The sequence below is a fragment of the Citrus clementina genome, unplaced genomic scaffold (genome assembly GCF_000493195.1).
Source record: "Citrus clementina cultivar Clemenules unplaced genomic scaffold, Citrus_clementina_v1.0 scaffold_3, whole genome shotgun sequence".
NCBI classification, from domain to species: Eukaryota; Viridiplantae; Streptophyta; class Magnoliopsida; order Sapindales; family Rutaceae; genus Citrus; species Citrus x clementina.
Window position 1 is genome coordinate 20,956,301 of NW_006262339.1, and position 13,410 is coordinate 20,969,710.

Sequence of the window (13,410 nt, forward strand, 5' to 3'; positions counted from 1 at the left end):
GTCAAAGCAAGTTCATGTAAAATTAAATCCTGCAATTAATGGAACGTCGAGGAATTTCATTCACTTGAAACTGTGATCAATTTTCTAAGGCATGCAAAGGCTCACCAAGTCTCAAAGTCTGTTTTATGGCGAGACCAAAGCCAAGCATGCCAGGGTCTGCTCGACCATGCGAAGGCGAGCAGAACCCCCAAACATCGAAATATTTTCTAAGGCATGCAAAGGCTCACCAAGTCTCAAAGCATGTTTTATGGCGAGACAGAAGCCAAGCGTGCCAGGATCTGCTCGACCGCGCGAAGGCGAGCAGAACCCCCAAACATCGAAATATTTTCTAAGGCATGCAAAGGCTCACCAAGTCTCAAAGCCTGTTTTATGGCGAGACAGAATTCAAGCGTGCCAGGATCTGCTCGACCGCGCGAAGGCGAGCAGAACCCCAAAACATCGAAATATTTTCTAAGGCATGCAAAGGCTCACCAAGTCTCAAAGCCTGTTTATGGAGAGACCAGAAGCCAAGCGTGCCAAGATCTGCTCGACCACGTGAAGGCTCACTAAGTCTCAAAGCCTGTCTATGGCGAGACCGGAAGCCAAGCATGCCAGGATTTGCTCGACCGAGCAAAGGCGAGCAGAATTCCAAGTCATGTAGAAAGACCATATGCTAAGCCAGAGCCTGCTCAACCAAGCGAAGGCGAGCAAACTCTCAAACGGAAAAATAACTTGTAAATACAAACGCAAAAAAGTAATCAAAAATAGTTTTCATTAATTTATCAATAACCAACAAAGCTGTTCATTACAACACAAGAAACATGTTCAAGAAGATGGCAGATCAGTAAGCCGAGCAGCATCGGTTGGTTGGACCTCCTCAGGTGCAGGGGGGTATCACCAGTTGTGTCCGGGGAGGTGCTCGCCTCGCCAACATCAATAGGGATTGCACGAGGAGGAGAGTTTTCCTCCTCAATCACGATTGGCTCCACCCCTTCGGCATCTTCCTTGGCCGCCTCCTCGTCCATATGTTGAGCAACACCAGCTGCAAGGTCATCTATTGCTTCCCGAGGATGGCCATGATGCAACGATAGGAATGCCGAAGTCCTTGGTCGTACTGGTTGTCGGCCTTCTTTTCCAAGTTCTCGACCTGAACTCGGTGGGAATCGCAGAGAGATTCGAGCTGAGCCTCATACATAGCCTTCTGCCTTTGAAGATCCTCATTGACCTTGGTTAGCTCCTCCTCGAGGGTAATGGCTTTTGCTTGAGCAAGAGATTCTTGCTCTATCAGCTTCAGGTTCTCGACATTCAGCTCCCCTACTTTCTTCTCGGCATCGTCAGCGCTGGTCATCGCCGACTGAATGTCCTCTTTCATCCTCCTGTCATAACGGCCAACCTTGGCCTTATAGTAGGTGGTCATGCAGCTGAGATGGAAAGCGCTATACTGCATGGCTTCCACCAGCTCGCCTAAGGTATCAAAGTCCTCCAGGTCCTTCTTGCTCACGAGTTTGGAAAGCTCGTTGAGATAGGGGGCCAAGTGTTCTGCTCGGCTGTCAAATAAACGAGATCTAGGCCCGACAGGAGGAGAAGAGGAAGCAGGATCAGTGGCTGCTCCACTAGTTTCTCCGACTTTGGCAGGATGAGGAGGTAGAGTCTTCAAGGGGGGAACCTGCTGCACAATGTTCACCCGCTTCGCAGTGGGAGCGTCCTTGCTCTGGTCCCTCTTCGCAGTTTGAGGTCGAGGACGCTTCCGAGTCAGAGCCCCAATCACAGCATCCTCCATCTTATGGCCAGGGGGCACCAAACAAGACTCGAGCAAGTTATAGGTAGTTATCAGCTCTCGACTCGAGCAGGAATTAGCCAGTACAGCCTCGACCCGTTTGAGCTGGTCAGGTTAGAGCGGGAAATGAACACTCCAAGAACCTACAACACAAACAGACACTTGGTTAGAGACAAACCAATAAAGTAAGAACAATTATGAATACAAGACATCTAAAGCGAGCAGGCAACCTGAGACCACGAAACGGGGTGGGACCCGATAATCCTTCCCATCAATTTGTGCAACCTGACCCCAAGGACCCCCAGCAAAAAAGAATTTCCTCTTCCAAGTCCCACCACCACCACCAGTTGGAAGGTCAGTTATGGGTTTCCTGCTCTTGGTACTAGATTGGAAGTAGTACCAGCCGGCATCTTTAGGGCTGCTCTTTAGCTGGTACAGATGCTTCACCTCATCAACCGTGGGCTCACTTTGGCATCATCTGTCCCACAATATGAAAAGACCAGAGAGCACTCTCCACCCGTTGGGGTTCAGCTGACCAGGAGCCAGATTTAGCCCGTTAAGTATCCGAACAAAGTAGGGTTGCAAGGGACACCTCAGCCCATACTTAAAGCTCTCTAGAAACAGGGTAACATATCCTCTAGGAGGCCGGCTAGGTGTATCCTTCTTTCCTAGGATCTTAAGAGGTATCTCACCAGGAATACTATACCTAAGTCGGATGTCATTGAGCTCGTCAAACGTGGTCGTGCACGTCATATAATCAATGGCATAATCCCGCGACAAGGCTCTACCTCCTACTGTACTCCGCCCTTCTGGTCGCGATGTTCCTGGTGAGGATCCCTCACCAGAGTCACCTCCTTGATCCTCACTTAGGGTGTTTTCCGAGCCAGAAGATCCCTCCTTACCACTACTTTCGCTCGTGGAGGTTGTTTGGGGGGACATCCTCCTAGTACTAGTCCCGACACTAGACCTAATGGGTTCTAAGGGGATCCCGGGGTCAAAAGCAGGATCGGTGAGCAGACTAGACAAGAAACCTAGTTCGTCGTCATCAATCTCAACGACTTTCTCCTTACCCTTCGACATTCCCTAGGTTATAACCAAAACACCACTACCAACTACTACCCCAAGCAAAGTAAAGAGAAAAGAAATTATCTACAACTAACCAAGACCGAGAAAATAGAAGAAATACCTGAAGCAGGGACTCAGTCAGAGAGATAGGGATGAAAGCTTTAATGCCGAGGTTCATTCGCCGGAGAGACAAGAAGGGAAAAATTGACGAGTTTGTGTTTAAGGATTTTGGGTTTTCTTACTGAGAAGCAAACTCTTGGGCTGCCAGCATTTAATGACGCATATTCCGAGAATCTTGCAACCGTAGGTTTGAAATTCAAATGGAGGGGTAGATTTCTGCCACATCACTGCATCCGCAATTAAATGCGACACGACTCTTGGCAGCCTTTTCCAGTCCCACGCGAGCAAGAACCGTTGAGTTTCTACTGCTGGTCCATTACATTACCCAACACCAGAAACTGGGGGACCGGTGTTTGAGGGAAATACCACGACGAGACCAGACGTGATGAGCAGATATTTTGTGGCAGAGTTCTGGGAACAGGTGTGTCCTGTAAGAGCCTGGTAGCAGGGGAACAAGAGCAGGAATATTCTGCTCGTCCACGAATATGCTATTCACGAGGACGAACTCCTGTTAGAGGCATAAGGTCATTCCTGCTAGGGGTCGAGGCGAGGAGACCCGGTCAACGACAGTTGACAAGACGTGCATTCCTATCCGAGAATCAAGGCGTGAAGTCCATCTTCATTCGCCCACAATGACGACAATGGGGCATCCACATCCGAGGGTGGGGAGAATAATGGGCGTGGACTACGGAAGACCTGAATTTAGAGGAAGCCTATAAAAAGGTAGCCAGCGAAGGTAAAAGGGTTAGATTTTTTGAGATTACAACGAAGAAAAGAGAGCTTTAAGAACTGAAACTAAAGAGAAGCCATAGGATTCGTGGCAAACATTCTCAGAACCTTCATATCTGACTTGAGCGTCGAAGGATTTACGCCGGGAAAACAACCGGCGTACTCTGACCTACTTCTGTGTACGCAAGAACTTTTGGAGAAGAAACCTTACGAGGAGAGATCTTGGTCGTGGTAGAGTTGGTCGAGCAGAGGTCCTGGTCTTGGTAGAGAAGGCAACCAGAATCTCGCATAAATAGTTATTTTAACACATTATAATACCAAACACATTGTTAAGGGTTGGGACGCCTGGCTTGGGCTCGTTTAAGCTTCAACCAAACTGTGGTTTAAGCTCCGACCGAACCCAAATCAAATATGTCCGGTTTAAGATTTTTGAATAAAAGGTGGATTGGTGAAATTTGGGCTCATCAAACTATCTAATCTCCCCTCTCCCCTCACTTTTCAAGTAACATCACATATTTCTAAAACTATCCTTATAAGAATAAATATTGTACTTTTTTTGGTCTCATCGGCTCTTTCTTGCACAACTGAGCATCTTAAACTCTTGATAATCTAAAATAGATAGCAATTAGCAAGAATTAGATATACAGTAAAAATACATGATTCATGGGGTCCCATTTTGGAATATAAATCATAGGGTTATCCTTTTGCTTCCTCATATTCATTATTATTACTAATTCATTTTACAGTTGCCCACCCACTTCTATGCAAGCGGTGATGGTATTTGCATATAAGATGGCGGTAATGGTGATTATGATCCATGAGAGACAGTGAAGATGGGAGGAAGTATATATGTGTGTGTGTGTTAGGCAATATATATATATATATATATATATATATATATAGCGCATGTGTGTGTGTGTGTGTGTTTATACGCATATGTTAGGAAATATGTGCATCTTTTTGTGAGGATTTGTAAATCCTAAGTTAAGATATTTCTTAATCTTTTCTTATTTAGCCTATTTTTAAAAATTTAGAATGATTTCTATTTAAGGAATAAATAGTTTTTTCGTTGGAGCTTAGCTTATTCATGAAGGAATGCAATTTACATAAGGAAAGAAATACTTCTCTTATAAGCAATAATCACTATATATAGGAGGTTAACATAACATAACAATCAGTTTCTCTACAAGTATACAATTTTTTATTTGAGAGAAATTGTAGATCTATTAAGAGATTGGGTGTTAATGGGATTTTAGGTGTGAAGAAAAAAAGAATACTAGAATGATTGTAATAATTTTTTAAGTAGTGAATTTTTTTCTCGTCGTCCTTGGCGGCCATGGTTTTTCTCCAATATCGAAGTTTTCCACGTAAATTCTTATATTGTGTAATTATTTTTATTCTCTATCCACTTTCTGTTTATTATTTATTTGATATTTTTTCTTCCAAGATCTTAGGTGATATTAAAATTCCCTAACAACGTGTGTGTGTGTGTGTGTTTACCCTAACTATATTCAAGTTAGGCATAATTAAAAAAAAAAACACATATTTCAATATACTATATGACAAAATATACTGCTTTAAAATATGTGCATTTTTTTCTTTTAGCTTATATCTGACTTTAATATGATCAGGAATCTTTTGTTGAAAACCTACTACACACACACACTGATGCATTGGTACCTTTAGATAAGTTAACAGAGCATTTTCACTTTCATCATCACAAGTAGAAGCTCCTACTTTCGAATGAACATTGACTAAATGTAGACTAAGAAGCAAGCAGAGGTCAAGAGAGGCGTAGTAGCACAAAATCAGTCCTATATAATGAAACGTAGTCTGCTACTCAATTGTCATGAGCAACGATGGGCGCACGGTAGACAGCTTATGGCCCATAGGGTCGAATTTTCTAAAGCAGAGGTCAATAATGGGCCAAACAGCGTTATCATCAGATGAGAAATATTGTTTAGGGACCGTTGATCAAAGGCAGGCATGGGATCAAGACTAAACAATTCGTTCAAGCCCACTACCAAATAGTTGAAGGGGTTACCCCGTTCTAGGGGTGTCAAAAAAGTTTGCCCGGACCGGACCTGGCCAATCCGGTCCGGGCGCATGCACATAAAAACCGGACCCGGGTTTGAAATTCTCAAACCCGGACATTTCCGGGCCCGGGTTCGGGTTCAACACAAAAAACCCGGAACCCGGACCGGACCCGGTTTTTTTAATAAATTTTAAAAAATAAATATATAAATATATAATTATGAATTTATGATATGTTGGATGTTATTTAAATTTATTGTGTGATTATTGTGTTGTTCAATTTAATTTATTTATTTTATATATAGATTGAATGAGTTTAAGTTAGAAATTGAATGAATTTAGGTATTAGAAAGTAGATTGAAATAATTTTTATTTATCATTTGTGCAAAATTTGCATTGTTAGTGTGTTATATATTTGTATTTGACTATTTTCTTTTTTAAAGTTTGAGATTGAATGAGTTTATTTGATTATTTTCTTTTTTAAAATTTGCATTGTTAGAGAAATGAAAGAAAAAATTGAAGTTATCACATGCGGGTTTAGAAAGCCCGGATCAAAACCCAGACCCGGAAGGTGCCGGGCTCAAGCCCGGACCGCACCCGGAAAAATCGGGTTAAAACCCAGGTCCGGCCTTGCATTTCTCTCATCCGGTCCGGTCCCAGGCAACACCAAAATTCGGACCGAACCCAGATTTTGCCAAGCCTACCTCGTTCGAAGAGACAAAGATATATAAGAAGAAGAGGTAGTATTCCATATTGTGTTGTGGCCTCCACACAAAGTCCGTGTCTTTTACACACACACACACGGTCTTCCTAAGTTACAATTCATGAAACATAAAGTCCACACACACACACACGCGCGCGCACGGTCTTCCTAAGTTACAATTCATGAAACATAAAGTCCATGCAAAAATAAAGTAGACCTCACTTTTATATTACTTTTTTTTTTGGCACATTTTAGGGGCAATGCAATTTAAATGAATCGTAACTTAGCTAAAGCCACACACACGGTGGGTTTCTAATAAAAGATTCTTCATCATATTAAAGATAAAGATAAACTAAAAGATAAATAGAGTATAGATTCTAATATACTACAGGATAAAATACATTGTATTAAAGTTTTTATTTTCTTCTATATATATATATATATATATATATATATATATATATATATATATATATATATATATATATATGTATGTATATATATAATCAGGAATCACCGACTATATTAAAGTCAGGAACAAGTTAAAAAATTTAAAAAAGCAGCAATTTCAATATATTATAGGACAAATGCACTGCATTAGAGTTTTTTTTTAATCTTTTAGCTTATTCTTGATTTTAATATGGTCAAGAATCTCTTATTATATATATATATATATATATGTAGTCATTATTTAATAAAGGATCTATTTAAATTATTAAAGTAGAAGATAAACTAAAAAGGCAAACAAAACACACACTCCAATATAATGTATTTTGTCTGTATATTAGAGTATGTGGTTTTTTTTTTTTTTTACTTTTAGTTTATCTATTATTTTAGCCAGGCAACATTTACTTCTAATTGGAAGGAGAATCTTGAAATTTGGAGTATGGAGTAGGAGTGAGAGAATGTTATTTAATTACATTGGAATGAGAGTGTGTAATAGGAATTATAATCTAATTTATGTGTTTATTTTGTCTTAAATTGAGAGTGAATTATTTAAAATTATAGTTTTATCTTTATTTAAAGAATTATAGTTTTTAATTACAAAGCGATAAAAAAATATATTTGTAAAACAAACTATTTATTTTATTATTAATTTTAATTATATAAATTAATAATAATCATTAATGTTCTTAACCTTGTAAATTATATTTTTTATTAATTTTAATTCAATTTTATAAACTAAAACTTATTGATAAAAGCAACACAAATGAAACATTATTATTAATAATATAGTACAAAATTAATATTCTCTTAGAATAAACTTATTATTAATTAATAATATTAAATAAATAATGCTATTATTTTTAAATAAATATAATATATTATATTTTCAAGATAGTGTATAGTAATATTATTAATTCTCCATGGATATAATAATACTATTTCCAAGTAATTTTAACTTAGAATCAACATAAATTATTATTTTTAACTAAATATAATAATATTATATTTAAATAAGTTTAGTGTTATTAGTTTTAATAAATGTAATATTATTAAATAATATAATATAATCATTATTTAAATAAATATGATATTATTATTTTTAACTAAATGTTACATTATTTTATTTTAATTATATTATATCTAATAAGGGAAGGGTAAAAAAGAAATAGTTAGGAGTGGGAATCCACTAACACCTCCCCCATAGAAGTTGAAATCTCGCTTCTCACTCTAAAAATTATGAGTCCGATCCCCTTCCTTGAGTTGGTAAATGCTGGATTGGAAAAAATAGACACTTCCCTTAATAACTTAAAGGATCCCTCATTGAAAAATTATTCACACACACATAATGTTTAAATAATTGTTCCTATATATTAAGGGTAATTTTAAATATCATCACTTTAAAACTGACACCAAGTTAAACCAAAACAGAGGTACTAGCTCAGTTTGGTGCCATTTTAATTTTTAAATACAATCCGATATATTAAAAAGTCATCATTCAGTAGAACTTCACCCAAGAAAAAGTAGTTTTTTAAGTTTTTATTTATAAAATGCATGCAAATCCTAAGATCTTAAATTATTTTTTTTTATGAAATAATTTTTGTCTCCATAACTCTAAATTTTATAATTTTCTTAAAAAAAAATTCAAATAAAATTTAATAATATAAATATAAATTATGAAATGAGGTGTATGTAGGATATTTGTTAAAAGATTAATTTATTTATGTGTTAATTGTATTTTTATTCAAAGAAATGAATTAAATTTTCTTTAATTATATCTGCAATTTCATTTTTAAGAGGTTTATAATAGATTTTTAGGGTGTCCAAGGACCAGCTCTTTGTACAATTCTAACTTTTTTGACCCTACAATAAGGGCGTCCTGAGGTCCAGATTCCATATGCATTACCATATTAAGATTCACGAAATAAATTATCACATACTAATACACCCTACAAATATAATCATAGAATTTTATAAACTGTGACTATAATAGTCTAACCCCTAACAAATATAGTCAGTTAATATTATAAAAATCAATGTCTCGTTGGGAGAGTTTTGCCTCCTTTATGGTTCTACCCGGCTCGAATTCGGATTAGACAGAGTCCAATGTAGTCTTTAGATACCGGATTGGTAGTATATCCCAAAAAAAAAAAAAAACAATGTCTCAATAGTAACTTATAGGGTCAATTGGAATAGAACATCCAACGCCAGAGAACACACTAGTTCTAGAGACGATAGATTTATTTACTCCAATCAAACTTTATGAACAATCAAAATCATACTTGCAGGGTGGCTGACTGCATTGACTTTCTCACATAGTTATTGGTTTTATTTGCGTTTTGGTGCATTAATATGCCAGCAGTGCTACACATTTTAAATTTTTTATTCTCAAAAAACTATTTTAAATGATATAGCATTCATCAGTTTGTTGATGAGATAAGATAGTCAATTTACTTAAATCTTATAAAAAATTACCAGCCACTTAATAAATGACGCATTATTTTATGATGAAATTTGGGATAAAAATTCAGAGATATCTATCATTAGTCTTAATATGCAACAATGCCAAATCCTTGTCTTGGTCATAACTAACAAGTTAATTTTGCATAAAAAGTTGATTGGTCAAAATAGTGATCCTATAAAAATAATTTATTGTTTGAAGTATTTTGTAGAATAAATAACCCCATTAAAAAAAATAAATCTTGTGGTTTATTACAAGTTTACAACCACACATTCACTTCACTCAAATCTAATTGCAACCAAGTGTCCACTACAAAAACTATTGAAAGATGAAAATAAACTTTTTTATTTAAAGTACAAACATTCAATGTGAAAATTATATATTACGAAGACTAGAACACTGAAGTTGGTTGACATATTTTTCCTAGAAATTAAAGAATTACAAAACTTTTAACAAGGAACCAAACAAGAAAGGAGTGAATAATTATCGACTTCATTGGTTATTAACGTTGGTATGTCCATATCACTTGGACGTCCCATCAAAATCTAGAATCATTCATCAAAAGTTTAAGCAAAACGTAAATAAATAAATAAAAGACATGTAGAATTTAATACCGGGAGAAAATGAATAATTATCTTTTCTCAAACTTTACATTGATTAAGAACTTTGTACAAACCGCTAACACTTTTCGATTCACAGACTTAATAACCTCATTTAAAAAATTTGAGTCTGTCATAAGCTTTATAAAAATCTATACAACAACACCTACTTGTTTCACCTCAAGTAACTCATCTATTACCCTAAACAGGAGTAAAAGCTTGCTTAGTCCCTATATTATGAGGTTAGTGTCTATTTAATTCCTAAATTTTTTAAAAATACCTTAAAATATCCTTACTGTTAAATATTGACACTTGTGCCATTATTTTTTATTCTTTTTAGCATGTTTTTACAATATTACACTCTTACAGTAATGTTTCTTTTTTGGATATTAATAAAAAATTAGATTATCAAATTAAACCCAAAAATAAAATAAAAAATAAAAAAGATATTTATTAATTTTTGTTGAAGCTCATGTGTGTCCAAAAAAATTAATTTTGTGAAAATTTTAATTATCAATTTTTTTAGAAAATTAATATTTTAACTACTCAGCAGAGTGTTCCACAAAAATTATATATATATATATATATATTGTTTTTATTTTATTTTTTGGTGTTAAACTGGTAAATTAATTTTTCTTTTTAATAATGTCTAAAAAAATAAATATTATTGTAGTATGGTAATATTGTAAAAATAAGTTAAAAGGAATAAAAGGTAATGGCAAATGTCAATAATTTAATGATAGGGATGATTTAGAGTATTTTTAAAAATATAGGGACTAAACGGACACTAACATCAAAATATAGGGACTAAATGAGCTTTTACCCCCTAAACAGTCTTTTTCAAACTAGTTTTCCATTATCTTTTAAGTATAGTTTTGCATTATTCATGTATAATACTTTGCTTACGCGGTACTTCTCACAACTTGACCTATTATTTCGTTCGTTTACTTCTTAAGAGCCCATCAAGCCATGAAGCCATACAAGATCACAACATAGGAATCATATTGTAGCATGCCAATGCACAAAGAGCGGTGTGGACCTCACCCTCGAACAAACACTTGATAGATTAAGATCGCTGATATCAAAACAGAAGCAGGGCATAATTCCATACAACTTCAAAGACTCTGGAGATTAAGAGTGTGCTAACCAATCAATAGACGACACGTGGCTAGACTGAACTAACACTTTTTCCTAACAATTTTTATTCTTTCCTTCACTCTACAAATTACTTACATTTGTTTTCTTTAGCTGCAGCTTGATGGTGCCCCATGTCAGTGGGATTTAAACGAGAGAATTATGATTTTCGCTGACGAGACTTTGCTAACTAAATTAATTGACACCCGCAAGCTATATTTACTATTTACATTTATCATGCTAGCATTTGATGAAGCCATTTTGAATCCATTCTCCATCCATGCGAAGTCAAGAATTCGGTGCAAATGAATAAAATTGAAGATAACCACGAATTAGATAGAAACTCCCGAAGCAATTTACATTCTCTTGACTTTCCAACTCTAAAGCAATTGAACATAGGTTAACTTTGTGTTACTCCATTATAGTTTCATTAACATAAATTTACCCTCAAACATTCCAACATTAATCATTCTAACCCCATGCTTTGTTAATTTTGTCAGATATGGGTGCCATAAAATCAAGATGTAAAATCTCTTATGGGTATGTTTGGAAGACAGTATTGCATGACATTAGGAAACTATTCCCCATTAAACTAATACTATCCTTTGTTTGGAATGAAATTGTAATGCAACAAGCGGGTGTGCTAACAGTCGAGCTAAGCTAATACAGTAGTTGTTGTATTATTTTTTTTTTTGGTAATAATAATGAATAAATATAACTTTTTTAATTCAATATAATGTATATATTACTAATTTTTATTTTCTTTTACTTTTAGAGTATAATTATTAATATAAATTTATAAATTATTACTTAACAATTTAATATAACTAATAATAAGTACATAAATAATAATTTAATGTAACTATTAATAAATATTTAAATATGAATAAATTTCAATAATATCAACTTAAAATTAATAGTAATACAAATAATAATATAAAATATTGTTACATATACTATAAAATTCTTATTTGGATTATTTAGCACATTTTTTTTTGTTAGTGAATATGTTACAACTATTGTATTATTTTATTTTTATTAACTTGTGGTATGTATAAACTTTTATTCTATTATCCTAAAATGACTTTTGAACTAATTTTGTAGGTTTTAGCTATTTATTTATGTTGTGATATTATTTAGAAAATATTTGATTAAATTATTTGTTCCAATCTTTATTTCACAAGTTATATATTTGAAAAATAAGTGAAAAATAAATGTTATGCTCTAGAAAATATAAGGCCACAGGTTTCAAATATGATTTTTTTATTATTTATACAAAAAAAGTTAAATTTTTTAAATTTAACACTTTTATATTTAGTACTTTTCTAAGCACTAACAAGTATTATTTCCTAAATATATAATTTAAATTAATAAAATAAATAAATATAATACAATGTAGCACCGAATATTATTTCACATTATTATAATATAGTTTTAAAACAAAATAACACAATACAATATATGGGTAATTTTTACTTACCTCCCTTGAGTTTTGGACTTTTTGCACTTAGATGGCGAAGATCCGTTTATTAGTGAAAACCCCCCTATGAATTGCAAACGTTAGTTTTCTGTTAGTTGGTTGTGGGCACTTTGGTAATCTCATTTGACAAGCAAAAGTTTTACACTTTTTGGTTGACATGAGCCAGTGAGTTGTCAAATCAGTTTAAAAAATTGTGTCTTAATTTATAAAGCAAAATTTGTAAAACAATTCAAAGTGGCATCTTCTCTTTTGTGAAGCACGGTTGTGGCCTTTTCTGTTTCAACAAGCACGGTTAAGAGCTCTGTTTAGAAGGCAATAAAATATTCTTTGTTGTAGAGCAGTATCCATTATTTGTGTAAAGTAAATAAGAAGCACAAGACCTACATTATGTATCGCTCTGAATTTCGCCGATGCTCCAGGAATTCAAATCGCTTTGTTGAAGCCGGTAAAAGGTTAGCCTCTTACAATTTTTTTTTTTTGTGTCCTAATTTGGAGCGTTTTGATACTACTCTAAGTGGAAAATGTCGAGTGGGTGCTTGATTTCTTGTTAATTGACATGATTTTGATGAGATTTGTAGAACTATAGAGTAAATTTGTTTACTTTAAAGTAGTAATACTCTTATACTAGCATATGTTATCAAACCACATTACACGTCCATTAACTGTTAAAGACATTTTCAACTTTTATTTAGAAAGACAAGAAAAAAAAACTTATCCAAATGCACTTAGTCATTTATAAAATATTTGTTTCGGAAATCATTTTTTTCACGATTGTTTGTAGAAAATAGAAAACTAACTTTGAAAAACAATACTAAACACCCTTAAATATTATTTAATGTTGTAATGTAATTAATGGATTATCTTCTCACTTGTTTTAGGATGATC

General features: G+C 34.3%; 1 protein-coding gene across 1 annotated transcript; it reads right to left on the reverse strand.

Moving 5' to 3' along the window:
• Positions 1 to 1,033: 1,033 nt before the first annotated feature.
• LOC112099680 lies at positions 1,034 to 1,759 on the reverse strand. The gene has a single exon (XM_024187102.1). It carries the CDS (start codon positions 1,757 to 1,759, stop codon positions 1,034 to 1,036), a length of 726 nt encoding a protein of 241 aa, XP_024042870.1.
• Positions 1,760 to 13,410: the final 11,651 nt, after the last annotated feature.

Excerpts from the sequence above, each read along its gene's own strand:
- LOC112099680 (XM_024187102.1), bottom strand. The coding sequence starts at position 1,759 with ATGGAGGATGCTGTGATTGGGGCTCTGACTCGGAAGCGTCCTCGACCT.